This window comes from Antechinus flavipes, chromosome 2 (genome assembly GCF_016432865.1).
Source record: "Antechinus flavipes isolate AdamAnt ecotype Samford, QLD, Australia chromosome 2, AdamAnt_v2, whole genome shotgun sequence".
NCBI lineage: Eukaryota > Metazoa > Chordata > Mammalia > Dasyuromorphia > Dasyuridae > Antechinus > Antechinus flavipes.
In genome coordinates, this window is record NC_067399.1 from 467,093,194 (window position 1) to 467,111,774 (window position 18,581).

General features: G+C 36.2%; 1 protein-coding gene across 3 annotated transcripts in view; it reads right to left on the reverse strand.

The window, feature by feature from the left end:
• NR6A1 (nuclear receptor subfamily 6 group A member 1) overlaps positions 1 to 18,581 on the reverse strand; it is a 246,719-nt gene that overhangs the window by 24,374 nt on the left and 203,764 nt on the right. For all 3 annotated transcript variants that reach the window (XM_051979625.1, XM_051979623.1, XM_051979626.1), the window contains exons 3-5: positions 17,998 to 18,240; positions 3,983 to 4,038; positions 1,482 to 1,636 (exon numbers count right to left, since the gene is read on the reverse strand). In XM_051979625.1, the coding sequence (XP_051835585.1) occupies positions 1,482 to 1,636; positions 3,983 to 4,038; positions 17,998 to 18,240 (454 nt within the window). The remainder of the gene's footprint in view (positions 1 to 1,481; positions 1,637 to 3,982; positions 4,039 to 17,997; positions 18,241 to 18,581) is intronic.

Here is an 18,581-nt window from a genome sequence, read left to right on the forward strand (position 1 = left end):
TTCCAAGGTCTGCTCTTGTGACAGCCCTGGTAAGTAAGCCTATCTTCTTGGATATATTTCTTGACCCCTGGGCTGGGCTAGCAGGATTCAAAACTCAACCCAACTCATTTCTTACAGCAATGTGTCTGGAATTCTTCTTTGCAGTAATCACCATCTAACTTTCATATCTATCTGTATTTCCATTTTGTCTCTGCAACTAGACCATAAACTCTTTTAAAGGAAGGAACCCTGGTCTTATTTGGCTTTGTGTAGATCACAATGACTCTTAGGACAATATCTGTCTCAGAATTATTGCTCGCTATTAATAAATGGTTTTGAACAATAATAACAGTTTATTAAGTGCTTTCTTCAGAACGATTTCTGAATTAAGTAGGGCAAATATTATTATTAGGGCAAGTTTTACAGACAGAGAAACGTAGGCTCAGAAAAATAAAGTGACTTGTTCAATGAATTCACGGAGCTCTTAAGGAGCAGAGTTTTGAAATTAAGCCCAAGTCCTCTGACTCCAAGTCCAGTACTCTTTCCACTACAACACAGTAATTCAAATAAGAGTAAAGGAAAATCCTAATGCCATTTCACTTAGTAACAGAGGAAACAAACACAGAACATTTAGATACTTTCTTTAAGGTCACAGAGAAAGTCCACAAGTGAAACCATTTCCAGAGTCCTGTAAATTACAAAGTAGACTATACCATCTCTAATAAGAAACTTCATAAATTTTCAACCCAGAAATGTAATTTTTTTAAAATAAAGATTTTCTTTTCTTTCTTTTTTTTTTTTTAAACTTTTTATTGATAGAACCCATGCCAGGGTAATTTTTTACAGCATTATCCCTTGCATTCACTTCTGTTCCGATTTTTCCCCTCCCTCCCTCCACCCCCTCCCCCAGATGGCAAGCAGTCTTAAATAAAGATTTTCAAGGAACTGCCGGTCCATAATTATAAATGACAAGGAGAAAGACATAAGTTCTTGGAAACACACAATGTTAAAGCCAGGAAGAACCTTAAAACAAACAAACAAACAACAACAAAAACTAGGATTGTTAGAACAAATTATTTAAGTTGGAACCTTAGAAAAACTGTTAGAACTGAGATCGTTATTTACTCAATGTCTTTATTTTACTGACGAAATTGAGATTCAGGGGATTCAAAGCTACAAGTTATAGAACCCACCCCAACAAATCTCCAGATACATCATTCAATGTATCCCTTACACTCACCTTAAATCAAGTCTACAACATACAACACACTATCGAGGATAGCAAGAGAACCAAATACTAATATTAACTGAATTCTTATCTTTTGAACTCTTTCAGGGTATTGCAAATCTATTAACTAAACACTTTTTGAAGGACATTTTACCTCAAAATGAGGTAGGCAAAAAAGTTTCTCATTTTAGAGTCCCATTCTTAAATAATTATTAATTCAATATGATAGACATTGAGAAAATAACAGGAAAGTACATTCTCTTGAGGATCTCACCTTGAGGACAGTGTAGAAACTGGTGAAGGCTGGTTGCTCTCAGAAACTCCATTGCCAGGGGAACTGTGGTCACTGTCTCCATTGGTGCTCCAATGGTTTGCCTCTTCCTCAAATTCTTGCCCAGACATAATTCTTTCAATCTCTTCCTCTGATATCTTTGGTAGGGAATGGAAAATTTCATGTTATTGTGGGGATGCAGCTTATATTAACATTAGATGTTAAAGATAGAAGGAGTTAAACATGTCATGATATGGAATATCAAGACTGGAATACTTAACACAAAATACCTAGAACTAAAAGAGAACATACAATATTAGAACTGAAAAAGACCTCTGAACATAGAATATCAGATGCTCTCCAATCCAACACTGCCATCTTTTCCTGGATGATTAAACTGAAGCTCAGAAAAGTAACATAACTTTTTAAGGTCACAAAGTTAGTTAGAAGAATGGGCATCAGAGGTCCAAGTATCCCAAGTTCCAACCCAGAGCTCTCTCCAGAATAACACAGAACTGACAGACATGAGTGGGGATTTTGTCTTTATACTGACTGTATAGTTGGTTCCTGGGGTATTTGACAATGAAAAAAATGAACTCACTGCTATTTATTTACACAGTTTCTTCCTTTATTTTCTGGTCACATGTAGAGAAAAAGCAAATAATTTTTCTTAGGAGGCCTAGAAGCTACGGGAACAAATTACAAAGAATTTTATAAGCCCCATCCAGACAAATGGTATCATCAATCAGTAGGACATTTACTAGGTTTCCCACTTTGCAACAACTTAAGACAAGGTGATGACAGGATTTATTGGAGACTTTTCAGGAATAGAAGGGCTTGTTCCATTTTAGAAGGCACAGCCATGCCCTGTCAATCTGATAGTGAAGAGATTTACAAGTATGTTTGGTGGTGAAAAGGTTAGTTAGTATGTTTATGTCCATTCTCTTGGAGGATCCCACACCTTAGGTGAGATGATATCAGATACTCTGAACATCGCAGGGACCCATTTGAAAGGAATTTCTTTCAGAGGGCATAATAGGCCAATTTCTCTTATCATATAATGTTACTACTAGGAGGGTCCTCAAAACATGGAACATTAGAGCTATATGAATATGAGAGTAGAAGAGACAGAAGAAGCTTAGAACATTGAATACCCAATTGTGGGGACACATGCCAATAAATTCCAGTTTACTAAGGAGGATGAGGCTGGCAGATCTAAGTTCAGTTGTTCTGAAATGCAGTGGGCTATGGTGATTGGGTCTCTACACTAGGTCTGGCATTAATATAGAGATCACCCAGTAAGCAGGTGGCCGTCATGTTGTATTAGGAGGGGTGAACTAGCCAAGGTTAGACACTGAGTGGATCAAAATTCCTGTGCTAATCAGAGTGGTATTAGGCCTGTGAGCAGTCTCTGTATTTCTAGCTTATCTGAGATAGAAAGACCTGTCTAAAAAAAAAAAAAAAAGGTGGGGGAAAGGAAAGGAAGAGAAGAAAAGGGGAATGGAATGGAAAGGAAAGTAAAACAAGTAAGGGGAAAAGAAAGAAGACAAAAGAAAGGAGAATACAGAATTTAAAGAACATGAAATGCTAGACCTTAACTAAAACATGTACAAGATTAGAGCTAGAGGGAACCAAAGAGATAATCATCATGTTATAAATGAAGAAATGAAAGCCAAGGGTGAGGAACTGATTTGTTCATGTCCCATAGCTAGCTAGGTCACAAATAGATCCAGTATACCAACTTAGGTTTCTTGGCTCTCAGTTCCATGCTCACAGAATACAGAATTAAAAATTTTATTGAACACAAATAAGAGCCCCTGATATATTATTATATAGAAAACCTAGGGTCCTTAATTGCTTCCAGAGGCAGTATGCTACAGCAATAAGAACTATGGATTTGTCTGCAGAAGATTTGGGTGTGAGTCTCCAATTCCTCATCTGTAAAATGAGATAGTTGAATTAATTTCTCAGGTCCCTTTCCATTTCTAAATCCTATGATCTATACTGACATAATTTGACTAACACAAAAAACACTTGATAGTGATGGCTGTTCACTAGGAATGAGGGGACATTTAAGAATTTTTCTCATATATAAGCCTTCTACTACTGGAATTCATTATAACTTGAGGAGATGGTAGAATATAACAGCTACGCAGTTTTCTATTTATGTTTGCAATCAATGTTTTTATATATCTTGGAACAACTTGAGTAGTAGTTCTGCTAATTTCTGAAGGGCAAGGCTGCTTATGATAACATACAACAGAAAATAAACTCTTAAGAGGGCCTTAAGAGTTGCTGGAAAAAAAAAAAAAGCTTTGCAACAAGACTCAGGCACTGTATCTATTAGAAATCTTAAGGATGTTTTTGGAGGGCAAAGGCAATTATTCCATGTACCCTGGCATGAGAGGAAACTGGCACAGATGTATTCACAAGGCCTGGGAATGAACAGATGGAAAACACATAGTGCCCTTAGGACGCTTGATAGATAAGGGCATAGTACCAACCTGGACAGGCCCAATGCTTTTGTTCCTGCCTCCTGGCATGCCATCTTCTCTGATTGCTGAAAGGAAACAGATGTCAGAGTAGTTAGAAACATCTCTAGAAATCTGGAATAATAACAATAGTCCACATTTCTTTCTATAATCCTTTATACTTGGAGAATATTTTCCTCACAACAACCTTGTGAGGCCAATAGTTCAAGAAGCTGAGAAGGACTTTAAACACATAATGTTAGAACACAGAACATGTAACAGAGGAGTCAGGAAAGGCCTCTTAAAGGAGGCAACATTTGGGCACAGTGCCATGGAGGGCCAGAAGCAGATTTCCTATTAAATTCCTTCTTGTTAAAGAAGAAGGAACAGAGGTCCATAGAAAAATTCTCAGTAGTTTTTAATTTAATTAGGGGATGAAGTCTTCAATATTATCTTAATATAATAGTTTATGAATAGTTTGTTGTTTTTGTGGGTTGTAGCAGCAAGTGTAGATACAAAAAAGGTGTCTATTATTGTACAAATTACTACCTGCCATCTATGATCTTGAGCGAGATACTTAACTTCCCAGTCTCTTCTTCAATAAAACAGGGTTAACATTTTAATTAAGATATTAAACATGGTTGTGAAGACAATGCTTCTTAAAGAGCTTTAGAGCTACTCTTTATTTCCAGACTATAAAACTAGAAACTTCTTGAGGGCTTAGCCTTATATATTTTAATGTCTAACATAAAACATATGGTTAGTAAATGAATAAACAACCTTCTTTTATCTTTTCCATATTCACCAGGATATCCACCAACCAATATCAATTACTTTTTGTTGTTGTTTTTCAATTGTGTCTCTTGGTGACTCTATTTGGGGTTTTCTTGGAGGATTTTGCCATTTCTTTCTTCATCTCATTTTAAAGATGAGAAAATTGAGGCAAACAGGTTAAGTACTTTGCTTAGGGTCACACAGCTACTAAGCATCCTATATTGGATTTGAACTCGGGTCTTCCTGACTCTAAGCCCAGTGTTCTATCTGTTACAACAACTAGCTGCCCTCCTCTATTCAGTATCAATAAGCAGTTATTAACTGTCTACTACATACTAGGAATTGACACTCTTGGCTAAATCTATATAAAATCTTTTCTTCTTTCAAGCCAAAACCAATAAGTCTATGCTATTTCAGAATTTCTAAAGTGAAGGGGCTCTGATTCTAGGTTTTAGAAATTACTTTCAGTGACCGCAAAACCTTTAGCTCCCCCTGGTTAGAAGGAAGATCTAGCAGATTTTAGCTTGGAAAAGAGACTTATTTCTGAACTTTCATAATAAGGATTTTGTGGGAAAAGCTTTTGGTAAACTATGAAATATTATAGAAAACGGATCTATTTGGTTCCAATAGATTTACCATGAAAAAGGTAATCCAAATCCAGAGAGAGAACTAAATACATCTATTTTCACCTTTCTTTGGTTTGTTAGTTCTTTCTTGTGGTTTTCCCCTTTTGTTTGTATTATTTTTCACAACATGATTAATATGGAACTATGTTTAAAATGATTGTATTGTATAATATATATATCAGACTGTTGACTTGGAGAGGGAGATGGGAGAAAAAAATTGGAACTCGAAATCTTACAAAAACAAATACTGAAAAGTATTTTACAAATAATTGAAAAATAAAATATTACAAGTTAAAAAAAAAAAAAGAAAATCAAACTATTATTGCTACTAGTAAAGCTCTTTAGATATTTACAGACAGCCATCCCTGCTCCATAGATCAGAACCCTTTCACTTTGGTTTTGAGGCACTGAGTCCCAATGGGTTAAGTGACTTTTCCAAGGTCACAGAGCTAGCAAGAGAGTAGTCAGGAGTCAAACCTAGGTTTTCTAATCCTGAGGCCATTGGTGTTCCACTGGTACCACACCTGAGACTGAACTCTTTTATATTCATGACCTTTGTTTCAACATGAACAAACACAGGTGCTCACTATTGGCTTCTGAAACCAACAGTCTGTTCCTTAAGTTCCTTCTGTGAAGCTGAAATGAACTTCTCTTCAACTTGTAATTTCTGAAATCAATTTGAATTGTTTCTTGGAGACAATAAGAGAACTAGCTCCTTGGCTGAGCTTCAATTCCTGTAGAAGTATGATTATACACTTAGGTATAACTTTGTATTTAGAGAAGGACATGACAAATCTCTCCATTATCTTTGCTAAGAGAACCCCAAATAGGATTATGAAGAGTTAGACATGATTGAAACAACACAGCACTATGTAACATCAATGTAACTATTTATATAAAAACATATGCGCAGGGCAGTGGAGAAAGTTGGATGTAGTCAGAAGATCTGAATTTAGAACTGGCATCAGTCATTTATTTACTAGTTGTGTGACCCTACCTGAGCAAGTTACTGCTTTCTAGAATGACCAGAATAATGCAAAGCTCTCCCAAGACTTCTTCCATGTATCAATCTTTTCATGACCTTCCCAATACTGACTATTCCCATCTTTTGTCATCTTTATCAATTTGCTGAGTGCTTGAACTTCCTTTATTATAAATGATTTGGAATATTCTTTCACATGTTAATAGTTTGAAATTCTTTTAAGAACTATTTGTTCATATAACCTTACTGACTAGCGTAAATTGAACTGAATTTTAACATCAATTCTTAGATTTTTAACCAATAAATGAAATGAACCCCCATCTGATTCAATAATTCTATTTCTCTAGACTACATATACCAACAGTTCCTTCAATTCATAGACAACCTAGCAGATCACAGGCACCCTCCCTGATGGGTAGGGAAACCTAAATTTAATGTGCTCTTTCTCATTAGAAATTTTTGCTAGCTGTCTAAGTAGCTGATCAATAACTCAATTACTAAGAACCTTTATTATGTGAATGGGCTCTCAGAAGGAATAGAATTATTTTGGAGGCCATATGGTAGAAATAATGGAAAAATTCCAGGGGACCTGCTGCAGCAATCTCATTTCTGCTACAAATTCTTTATTTTAGGTAAATCATTTTTATCTTCCTGAGCCTCAATTTGCTTAGTAGCAAAATTATGGGATGAGACTGCTCAGATACCTTAGAACTCTAACATTCTGTGTTCTAAGAATGCCAGTTCTAACATTTTAGAAGAACTTAGTCTTTCTTCCAATATTACCATTCTTTGTTCTCTGCTCTAATATTCTATAGTTCAAGGTTCTTCTCAACTCCAACATCCAATGTATGTATGTTTCAAAGTCCCTTCTGCCTCTAACACTTTGTAGTCTAGGTCTTTACCAGCTCAAATATTGAATTGTTTAGTGCCGCTACGTGTAGATCGAGTTTTTAAAAGACTCATTACATTTTCAGTTTTGCCTTCTTGGTAATGACCAGGAGATGTCAGTGTTTCTCTCTCAGTCAGCTACAAATAGGCAAATTATTGTTAATTTTTGCTATTTTCTGCCAAAATGGGGGACATTGCCCACCACCTCTCTACTTTCCTCTTTTATAACAAGGGGAGAAAAGTTACTTACCCCATTCTTCCCAAAAAACAAACATAATTTAGCACAAGGGAAAAAAAAAACCTTCCTAAACTCTCCCTCTGTGAAACTAGACAGATTGTGTTGCAGCCACTAAAACCTAATAGCAGGAGTGTGCTGGTAAATGTTTTAACAACCAGTTGTAGAACTGTAGGGGAAAAGAGAATGTTTGCATGATACGATGTTAGATTTAATCTGCATTATTAACATTTTTTCTGTTACTTTCCTCTCCTAAATCTAAACAAAAACAAAACATTAAATCAAACCTTGGAATGCTAATATTTGCTAATTTCTGAGATATAAATGATTTATCTTTAAAAGAAGCCAGGCAAGTAATAGAAGTGTAAAGATTCAACATAAACTAGATGAGGGGGGAGTGAATTAGTGGCACAGTTAGCAAGATATTACAAGGTGATTGAGACTGTGGAGAAGCAGCTTATAAAAGCACGAATACTAGATTTGGGTATAAGAGTCCTGGCTCTGCCACAGACCATGGCTGTGGATGAGTTACTCCTTCCTTTCTGGGCCTCATCTAGGTCATATCTAGACTTGCAACAATCATATGAAATATGAAATGCCAATATTGGTATCCCAATCTACAGATGAAGAAATTAATGTCCAGAAAGGGGAAGCTTATTGCCAAAAGAGACATTTTACAGCTTATTCTCTGACAATGGGGAAAATTATTTTAGCCTCTCTGGAACTCAATTTCCTCTGTAAATGAAGGGATTGAAAGAGATGATCTGTAAGATTTTTCCTAGTTTGAAATCCCTTTATCCCCTTATCATAGGGAGAGCTGACATGTCCACCCTAGTTTACATATCCCAAGACAGTATGATATAGCAGAAAAAGCCCAGCATTTGATCTGGAGTTAAAAGAAAGAGGTTTGGAACTAATTGAATGGTCTGATGCAAAGACAGTGAAGGACTGGAAAAAAGTATGGATTCCTTAGGGATTTGTAATTTCAGGGCCTTTGTTTCATTGTAAAATGAGTGGAGAGGATTCAAGATGTAAGGGCTTTTAGAGCTTCAAATTCTATGGTTCTTAAAGTCCAGTGCTAATTCCATTCCAATGCACTGGTTATCAAAACAAATCCAAAGTCCTTTTTTCAGTAACAAACCAGTCTTATCAGGAAGAGATAGGAGAAAGAACTCATCTTTATGACTTGTAAGAACACTTGATGTCAGTCCCTTTGGATAAATCAGTGACCCTGAGCAAGAACAATGACCCTGAGCAAGAACAATGCACTGCCGAAGATCTTTTATGTTCTGATGTTCAAACTTTCTCTGTGGATAAAATTCATTGAGTATTAATCTGGAATTGGGAGGACTCGGGTTCAAAACCTAAGTGTAGCATTTACTAGCTATCACCTAATATCTTTAAACTCTGGTTTTCTAATCAGCAAAACAGAAATTATAATACCCACCTCACTGGGTTAGGAACCTTGAAATGACAACAGATGCAAAATATTTTGCAAACCTTAAGCAATATATAAATATCAGTTATTGTTATCATTACTGAACCAAAAAACAAAACAAAACAAAAAACAAAAACCCCACATCCCATAAATAACTCTTGTTATTAAAAATCCAAACAACAATGAGTTTCTGTAAGTCACAGGGAACAAGCCCTCCCAGAATTCCTTAGGGAAGCCAAGAAATGGACACCTGCATGAAAATTTAATTGGCAGGAATCATACTGCCAATGCAAGCATCACTTCCTCTCAGCACCTTTGCCTATAACATCATATCTTAAAGAGATAAACACATAATGTACCAGTTTTGGACTTATAAATGGATGACCTAAATCTAATCTAGTTTCTGACACTTAGTACCTAGTGACAAGCTCATTTTTTTTTTTTTTAAATAAAGGCTACTTGATTAATAGATCCTTGGACATAATATTCCTAGATCCTGTCAAGGCTTTTGACATAATCTTTCGTAGTATTCTTGTGGACATGAAGGAGAAATGTAGGCTAGATGATAGTACTATGAAGTTCATTGACTAAAGGGAAGAATAATCATGAGTGAGCTGATATCAATTTGAAGGGTGGTCTTTAGTGACGTCCTATTATCTGTGCTTCACCCTGCCCTACTTAACATTTTTATCAATATCCAGGGATAATAATGCAGACAGAATAGTTAATTTTATAGCTATGAAACTAGGATAGCTAACATTATAGAGAACAGAATCAAATTCTAAACCCCTGCCAAAAAAATCTCTAAAAGCTAGAATTCTGGGGAAGGCAAGGCTAGACAACCATTCCAAATAAGGAAAGATCTTGAAGTTTCAGTGAACTGAAACTACAATAGCAATTGGTAGCCAAAAGAAGCTAATGTCCCCTCAGGCCTCATCTTCAAAGAAAGATGTGATAAGCCACTGCAATCTGCCAAGGTCAGATCACCTCTTCAGCATAGAGATCTCTACATTGCATCTAAAAAGGACATTAGCATGAACAAAGTAAAACATGTTCAGAAGAGTAACCAAGATATTGAAGTAATTGGAGATCATCAGGATTAACTGAAGAAACTAGAAATGTTTAGCATGAAAAGAATATAATCTTCTTGAAGTTTGAAATTCTTTTTCATTCCACTTTTTTATTCTGAGTGCCTAGTATGGTGCTTTGCACATAGTAGGCTTTTAATAAATATTTCTTTGATTGAAGTAGAAAAGAACATCTCAAACTTTCTCAATAGGAAGTCATATCAGACATATATATATATAGGACCCATACAGAGCTATAACAACAAGTGTAAGCTACAGAAGAGGATCTTTTTGGGGGGTTTCCCTGGAAAAAAGACCACTCATTCTAGTGGATGCCTGTTGAATAGAGCTGAATCAGTTATAACATTAGAGGACAGAATTTTATTTCTGACTGGGGTCTAAGAATAGAGTGTTAAAACTGGCAATGTTTTCATAACAGGAAACATATTACAAAGCAATAGCTCATATTTCACAACTTTAAAGATGACCTCTTTCTTTGAAGCAATGTTGTGAGTTTTTTTTTTTCCTTTTTGTTTTTTTTTTTTTTTTTTTTTTTTAGAAGCAAAGCAATTTATTATACATTCTCCTGAGAATCGGGCATCCAACCCATCGAGCAGACAATTGAAGGGAGGAAGCACTATAGGGGGTAGGGTCAATTTTTTTTTTTTAATTTTTACTGACAGAACCTATGCCAAGGTAATTTTTTACATTATCCCTTGCACTCACTTCTGTTCCTATTTTTCCCCCTCTGTCCTTCCACCCTCTCCCCTAGATGGCAAGCAGGCCTTTACATGTTAAATAGGTTACAGTATATCCTAGATACAATATATGTGTGCAGAACCAAACAGTTCTCTTGTTGCACAGGAAGAGTTGGATTCAGAAGGTATAAATAACCCAGGAAGAAAAACAAAACTGCAAGCAGTTTATATTCATTTCCCAGTGTTCTTTCTTTGGGTGTAGCCGCTTCTGTCCATCCTTGATCAATTGAAACTGAATTAGCTCTCTTTATCGAAGAGATCCACTTCCATCAGAATACAACCTCAAACAGTATCGTTGTTGAGGTATATAATGATCTCCTGGTTCTGCTCATTTCACTTAGCATCAGTTCATGTAAGTCTCGCCAGTCCTCTCTGTATTCATCCTGCTGGTCATTCCTTCAATGTGAGTTTTAAGGAATCTATTTTTCAGTCCCAATTTGCAAAGTAGGAAATCAAGGTCTAGAGAAATAAAAAGATTTGCCTATAGGTCACAAAAATTCTGCCAAATGGAGCCTGGATATGGACCCAGATGTCCTGACTCCAATTGTAATAATATCTGTACTAGGCTTTCTCTATACTTACAATATAGAACTGTAATGGGCTGAGGCTTGAGTTGATGCACTGAGGTCCCAAGCACGTGAGACTAAATAGTAATTGGACCATACTCTATTGATATATATGCTTGGAGAAAGAATGGCCCCCGCCCACTCTTTGTGCAAGTCCTGATGTGTTGTATAGGAAATGACATTTTTGGTGGGTGGAGGCAGAGGAGTGGAAGCGGGGAGAGAGAGAGAGAGAGAGAGACTGCGGGCTGGTATCTTGTCACAGCTGCTAGCATTGCTATCGCGAGGGCCCTTCACCTCCGATTCCCCCCTGCTAGCTGGCTTCCTGTCCCAGCTGCCCATATTGCTATCGCAATCCTTCTTCACCTCTACTGAGAATAAAGATAGATTTTTCCCCTTAACCTGAATTCCTGACTCCGACTGATTTTAAATACGCAGTCATCACATAGAACACACAGAATCTTCAAGAGGGAAGAAACTTTAAAGTGGTAGTGTTAGAACATAAAAGCCACAACATTAGGATAGCTGAGAATTAACCTAATAATAAATGGGTCACTGTTGGATGAGAACTAAAGCACATCTATATTCTTAAAATCTTTGGCTCAACTTGGCCTGGCATGCACTGGGCACCATCCTTCTTAACTTGGTTTTTGTTTCAATGATGGTGATACTTTAAAATCAGTTACAATGAAAACATAACATTCTCATTCTTTGTTTTTTAAACGTCTTGAGCAAAAAAGAGCAAGGATGGACAAGAGCTTGTTAAATAATGAAAAAAGCAATTATTCTTTATAAGAATTCTGGTAATGCCAAGAAAAGAGCAAAGACAAAAAGAAAAAGAAGGCCTAAAGTAACATGACTGAGAACAACAACCAAATAAAAAAGCACTTGAAAGAATTCTTCAATTCTTCATTTTCCCTCACTCTTCATAGATAATCAGTCACCAAAGAAGTCAATCGGTAAACATTTATAAAGTATCTACTAAGTGCCAGAAACTGTACAGATGTTAAGGAAAGAAAAGACAAAAGCAAAACATCCCTGGTCTCAAGGTGTTAACATTTTAATAAAGATAGTCCTATTCATTCTATCTACATGACATCACTCCCATTCGATCATTCTCCTAGTTCAAAATCTTATTATCTCTGTCCTGGTCTAACAAATAGATAATAGCCCAAGTGGTTTCAGTAGTGCCTCCAGTCTTTCATTTCCTTATCTGGTCCTTTGATTGAACTACCAACATAAACTTAATGCATGTTTTTAATCATATACTTTTCTATTCAAAATCTTAAATGATTCCCATGGGATCAAGTCCAGACTCCTAATGCTATTCCTTCAATGCTCTCCACAATCTTTCTTCACTCTTATTTTCCACTACTTCTTCATGAACTATCTGCTTCTGCCCAAATTAACTGGTTCTCTGTCTTCTGAGAACCACTTTATAACCACTTCCAAACTGTATTTGTCAGTTACTTTTCCATTCTTTGAGGCCCCTTTCAAAGGCCACCTCCTCTAGGAGGACTTTCCTGATCTTCCCTTCTCCTAGCTGAAGCCAGAAGATAGCCCCTCCTCTCTAATGCACCCACATAGCGTATCTTTCCCTTGCTGTACTGATTTCCCTTGGACTTGCCTAAGAATTATTACCTGTGTCCTGGTCTTTTCTATCCTCCTAGAACAGATGCTCACTGGGTTGCAGAGGAAGTGAGAGGAAAGGGACATCATAAGATATGTCTCTTAGAGTCATAAAATATGACTCTAAGGTCCTTTATAGTTTATAAGACCTGATCTGAGTAGATCCCCGGAACAGTTCTGCAAGATAACTCAGTCCAGCAGGCATAATTTCAGGCCAATTCATCAAACACTTAATATCCACTATATGTAAGGCACTGTGCAAGGCCCTTATGATATACAGACAAAATCAAAATAGGCCTCAATGGCTAAGAAAGGTTGGAGGGAAGGGGAAAAGGAAGAGACAAAAGATAAAGATACACACACACACACACACACACACACACACACACACACACACACACACACACACACACACACGGTAATTTGAGGAAAGTTACCATTAACAACTGAATAGTCACTGAAGTTTCTATAGAAAAAGTAAACTCTAAATGAAGCCTTGAAGGAAGGTGAAAATAGCCAGAGGAGGAAGGATTACTATATATTCCAAGTATGGGAGACAGCTTGCACAGAGGTAGAAGACAGAAGGTCAAGTTGGGAGAAAAGTTTTCCAGTCTTTGTAAAGACTTTTCTATCTGGAAAACTGGGTTGAAGCCAATTTGTGAAGGGTTTAAAAAAAGATTAGGAAAAGGGTTTGCAATGTATCCTAGAGGCAATAAGAAGCCCTAGAAGGTTTTTGAGTGAGGTAGTGATGTGATGAAACTAGTTTCCTCAGATATGGGGAACAAGACACAATCTGTGTAGAAAAATAAGAAACTGAACAGGGATATCAAGTAGGAAGCAATTACAATGCTTCAGGAGAGAGGCGATTAGGGTTAGGACTTAGGGTAATAAATTTAGGAGTGAAAAGAAGGGAAGGATTTGAATAATGTTGTGGAGGTGGAATTAATAAGACTTAACAACCAGTTGGAGATGGAGAAAACTGGGGCTCAGAGAAAATAAGTGATTTGCTCAAAGTTTCTTAGGCACCAAGTAGCTGAGACTACAGTCTTTTGACTTTAAATTAGGTATTCATTTTACCACATCACAATTACCATATGCACAGCTACCTATGAAATCCCTGAGGGGAAGGATTATGTCTCTTACTGATTTGTATTTTTCCAGGACAGTTCCTTGTAGATAGAGGACACTTAAGAAATATTTGTTGAGGAAATTATTGGCTGCCTAAGGAGTTCCCCTGTAAAGAATTTTTGTACAGAATGTTAGAACAGAGATCATTAGACCTGAAAGGAAATTTGCAACAGACAAATGTTAGAGCTAGAAAGGACTTTAAAGCACAGACCATTAAGAACTAACTAAAAACATTCTTCAGTACATGAACTAATGTATATGAAAGGAACTTTGGAAAGCATTTGGGTGAGGAGCAACAGATTTTTTAAAAATATGCTGTAGGACTTGACTTCAGACCTCTTGAGCATGAATTAGATGAGTAATTTAGAAACTTCAACCATCTAAGTATTTGAGGGTGTTTTCTTTCTTTCACTCTATACTAACTGGAGCAGCTGATAAAATATGTGAACTTCATTAGTTAAAACTTCATCCTTTAAGAAGTGAAAGAGGAAATACTTACTTAATTCTAACAAGGAATTACCTTAGAAAAAACAGAAACCTTGGGAGTACATGATCATTTCATTAGGTTCTGTGCTAGGGAAGAAAACAATGATGCATATGTACCCTAAATTGTGGGAGAAGATTTCACAAACTCACAGGTAGAAGCAGAGGAAAAGGAAGCTGGCTCAAGAGGGTTAAGAAAATCTCCCAACAAGGAGAAAAAGCAGGTGCCCAAAAGACTAAAAAGTGTGACTACACATGCAGCTCATCAAATTCAGATTTTAAAATGGCTTACACAGAATATGGAAGCAACTGCAAACAACTGAGAATGGACATAAAGGAAAAGCATGGTCCTAGTAAGAATGTATCTGCAATGCTAATACACAACATAAGCTAAAACTAGCAAGGAACATGAAGAACAACAGAAAGAAATCTGGAATGAAGGACCAGAAAAGGATCACAGGAAAGAGAATGCTGCTATTTAGGACAGATAAACTAATAATAAAAAACTAAGAAGCCAGCACTACTCAATTTTTTATTCTTTTATTTTTCCTTCCAAGAAGCAATGCTTTTTGGAATAGGAAGGACACAGCAAAAATTATTCATTGGGAGTAAAAAGTCAAGCTAAGTAAGAAAATGATCTTGTATTTAATAGTTCTCAGAGTTTCAAGTTACCATACCTGTAAAAATTACTTTTGAGAAGATATAATTTCTGAGCTGTTATTATGCATCTTGGAATGTAGGGAAAAGAAGAAGTGATTTTGCAGGAATGGAGAATAACAAATGACCCATTTTTTTTTTTTAAAAGGAAAAGGATAAAATCTGCAAATCAGAGGCAAATGAGCTAGAGTTTTATTCTAAATTCCAAAACATATTGTTAAGAAGATGATTTCTGAATATTTTGGCAATAGTGATCATTAAAAGCTAGCTTAGCAAGTCATGCCAGATTAATTTTATTTCCTTTTCTTATAGGATAGATTGTATAACAAAGGGCGGTTATAGACATAGTTTACTAAGATCATGGCAAAGCAAATGATATGATTTTGTATGCTATTCTTGTGTTTAAAATGGGAGGGATAGCATGGTGTAATGCAGGGCTTCTTAAACTCTTTCCACTTGCAACCTCTTTTTTTGCCCAAGAAATTTTTATGTGACCCCAGATATAGAAGCATATAAAATAGGTATACAAATGAAATATTTACTGATAAAAAATCATTAGGGAATTTATTTCAAAACAATTCTTTGGTATACATATAATTTTACCATTTATAAAAAATAAAAGCAAACTTGCAACTAATGAATTGGATTGTACTTGTTTCTTTTTACATAAAGAATTAAATCTTAGTGAAATATCTGATATCCTACCATTGCTAAATTTTCAAGACACCCCCCCTTTTCAGTTAAGTGACCCCATATAGGGTTGTGACCCATAGTTTAAGAAGCTTTGATATAGTAAATAGCCTCTTGAGTGAAGAAAAACTATTTTGTTCAGTGAGGAAAGTCTAACTTTGACATAAACTGGCTATGTGAGAGCGGGCAAATCACTTAATAGCAGTTAGCTTTCTAAAACTATACATTGCATATTAGTTGCTGATCTGCATTGGTAAAGCAGGTTCTTTATTGGGAGGCATTCCTGGTGTTAATGAAATGAGGGAGAAGGAAAGAATTGGATACATATCAATTAATGTTATAACAGCAGCCTGGAAAAAGTTAAGGGTGCCTTAAAGATCTAAGCTTGAATTTATATGATCAACTGCATTGTTGGTGGAACTGTAAACGAATCCAACCATTCTGGAGAGCAATCTGGAATTATGCCCAAAAAGTTATCAAATTGTGCATACCCTTTGATCCAGCAGTGCTACTACTGGACTTATATCCCAAAGAAATACTAAAGAAGGGAAAGGGACCTGTATGTGCCAAAATGTTTGTGGCAGCCCTGTTTGTAGTGGCTAGAAACTGGAAATTGAATGGATGCCCATCAATTGGAGAATGGCTGGGTAAATTGTGGTATATGAACGTTATGGAATATTATTGTTCTGTAAGGAATGACCAGCAGGATGAATACAGAGAGACTTGGAGAGACTTACATGAACTGATGCTAAGTGAAATGAGCAGCACCAGGAGATCACGTTACACTTCAACAACGATATTGTATGAGCTGTATTCTGATGGAAGTGGATTTCTTTGACAAAGACTCAGTTTCAATTGATAAATGATGGACAGAAGCAGCTACACCCAAAGAAAGAACACTGGGAAACGAATGTGAACTATTTGCATCTTTGTTTTTCTTTCCGAGTTGTTTTTACCTTCTGAATCCAATTCTCCCTGTGCAACAAGAGAACTGCTCAGTTCTGCAAACATATATTGTATCTAGGATATACTGCAACATATCTAACATATATAGGACTGCTTTGCCATCTAGGGGAGGGGGTGGAAGGAGGGAGGGGAAAAATTGGAACAGAAGCGAGTGCAAGGGATAATGTTGTAAAAAAAATCACCCTGGCATGGATTCTGTCAATATAAAGTTATTATAAAATAAAATAAAATATTAATTAAAAAAATAATAATTTATATGATCAAATTTTAAACAGTGACATGTGTGAAGGCACAGAAGTCCTGTCAAATTTTCTAATGATATGAAGTTTGGAGGGTTAGCCAATAAGTTGGATAATAAAAGTCAGAATCTTAAAGATTCAAATACAAGGATGGGGCAAATCAATGAAATTTAATAGAAATAAATATTAAAAAGCATGACAGGTTCAAAAATCAGTTTTACTGATGCAGGATGCAGAAGGCCCTATGAAAGAGATCAGGCATTTTACTGGGCTACAAGATGAGTATGAATCAACAATATGACATGATAACCAAAAAAGCTATTATTATCCTAGGTTACATTAAGAGAGAGGCTAACAAGGAGTAAATAGCATTAAGCGTATTCTGCTCTTGTCAGATCACACAGAAAATACAAATGTTCTGGGAATCAAATTTTAGAAAAGACGCAAGACAAACTGGGCCAAGATCATAAGAGGATTAGAAAACATGCACAATGGAGATCAGTTGAAGGATCTGGAAAGAAATCCTGGAAAGACAACATAGGTACTGCCTTTAAGTATATGAAGAGTTGTCATATGAAAGAGGGATTATATTTGTTGTACTTGATCCTAGAAGTCAGAAGTAAGGGTTACAAGTTATAAAAAGGTACACTTTAATTGCAAGTAGGAAAACCTTGTTAATGATGAAAGCAATACCAAAATTGGAATGAGCTTCTTCTAGGAGGTAGGAGGTCTTCAAGAAAAGGCTACACAAAACTCTTATGTAAAAAATTCTTGGTCAAGGGTATGATTTGTAGTAGATAGCTCTAAGATCTTATCCAGTTCTTAAATTCCATAATCAGCATATGGATCAGGAGAACTCAGGATATTGTGTGTTGAAAAGAACCTAACATTGGTGAGAATTGGGTGCCCACAGAGTTTCTCTTACCTTTCCTGTTCATCCCCATCTGCAGGCACTTGAGCAGGCGGCAATACTGACATCGATTCCGCTGTTTCCGGGACATAACACAATTCTTGTCACGACTGCATCTGTATACCCGCTTGTTACAAATGCTCCTCTTGAAAAACCCTTTGCAGCCTTCACAGGAAATGATACCATAGTGCAACCCTGTAGCTCTGTCTCCACAGATAAGACAAGTTCTTTGTTCGGCTCGATCATCTGAAACAGAAACTTAAGAAAAAAAAGTTCATAGTAAAAAGAGCTAAAAAAAAAAAAAAAAAAAAAAAAGATTTAAAGAGCATGGTATTGCCCCAGATATCTTCTCCCCCAAGAATCCCATTCCAAATTTAAGGAAATGCCAGAATTTGGTATGTACTTTGGAAAACCCAGTTGTTGTTTGTCCTTCCTCTTCAAAAAGGACCATGATTTTCCTGAATTTTGTGACAAAACTCTTTGGCCTCTACTTCTCTTCTTAATCCACTACAAATTTTGTTTCCAGCCTCATCATTCAATTGAAATTGTTCCCTCCAAAGTCACCAAAGAATTTTTAAATGCCAAATCAAATAACCTTT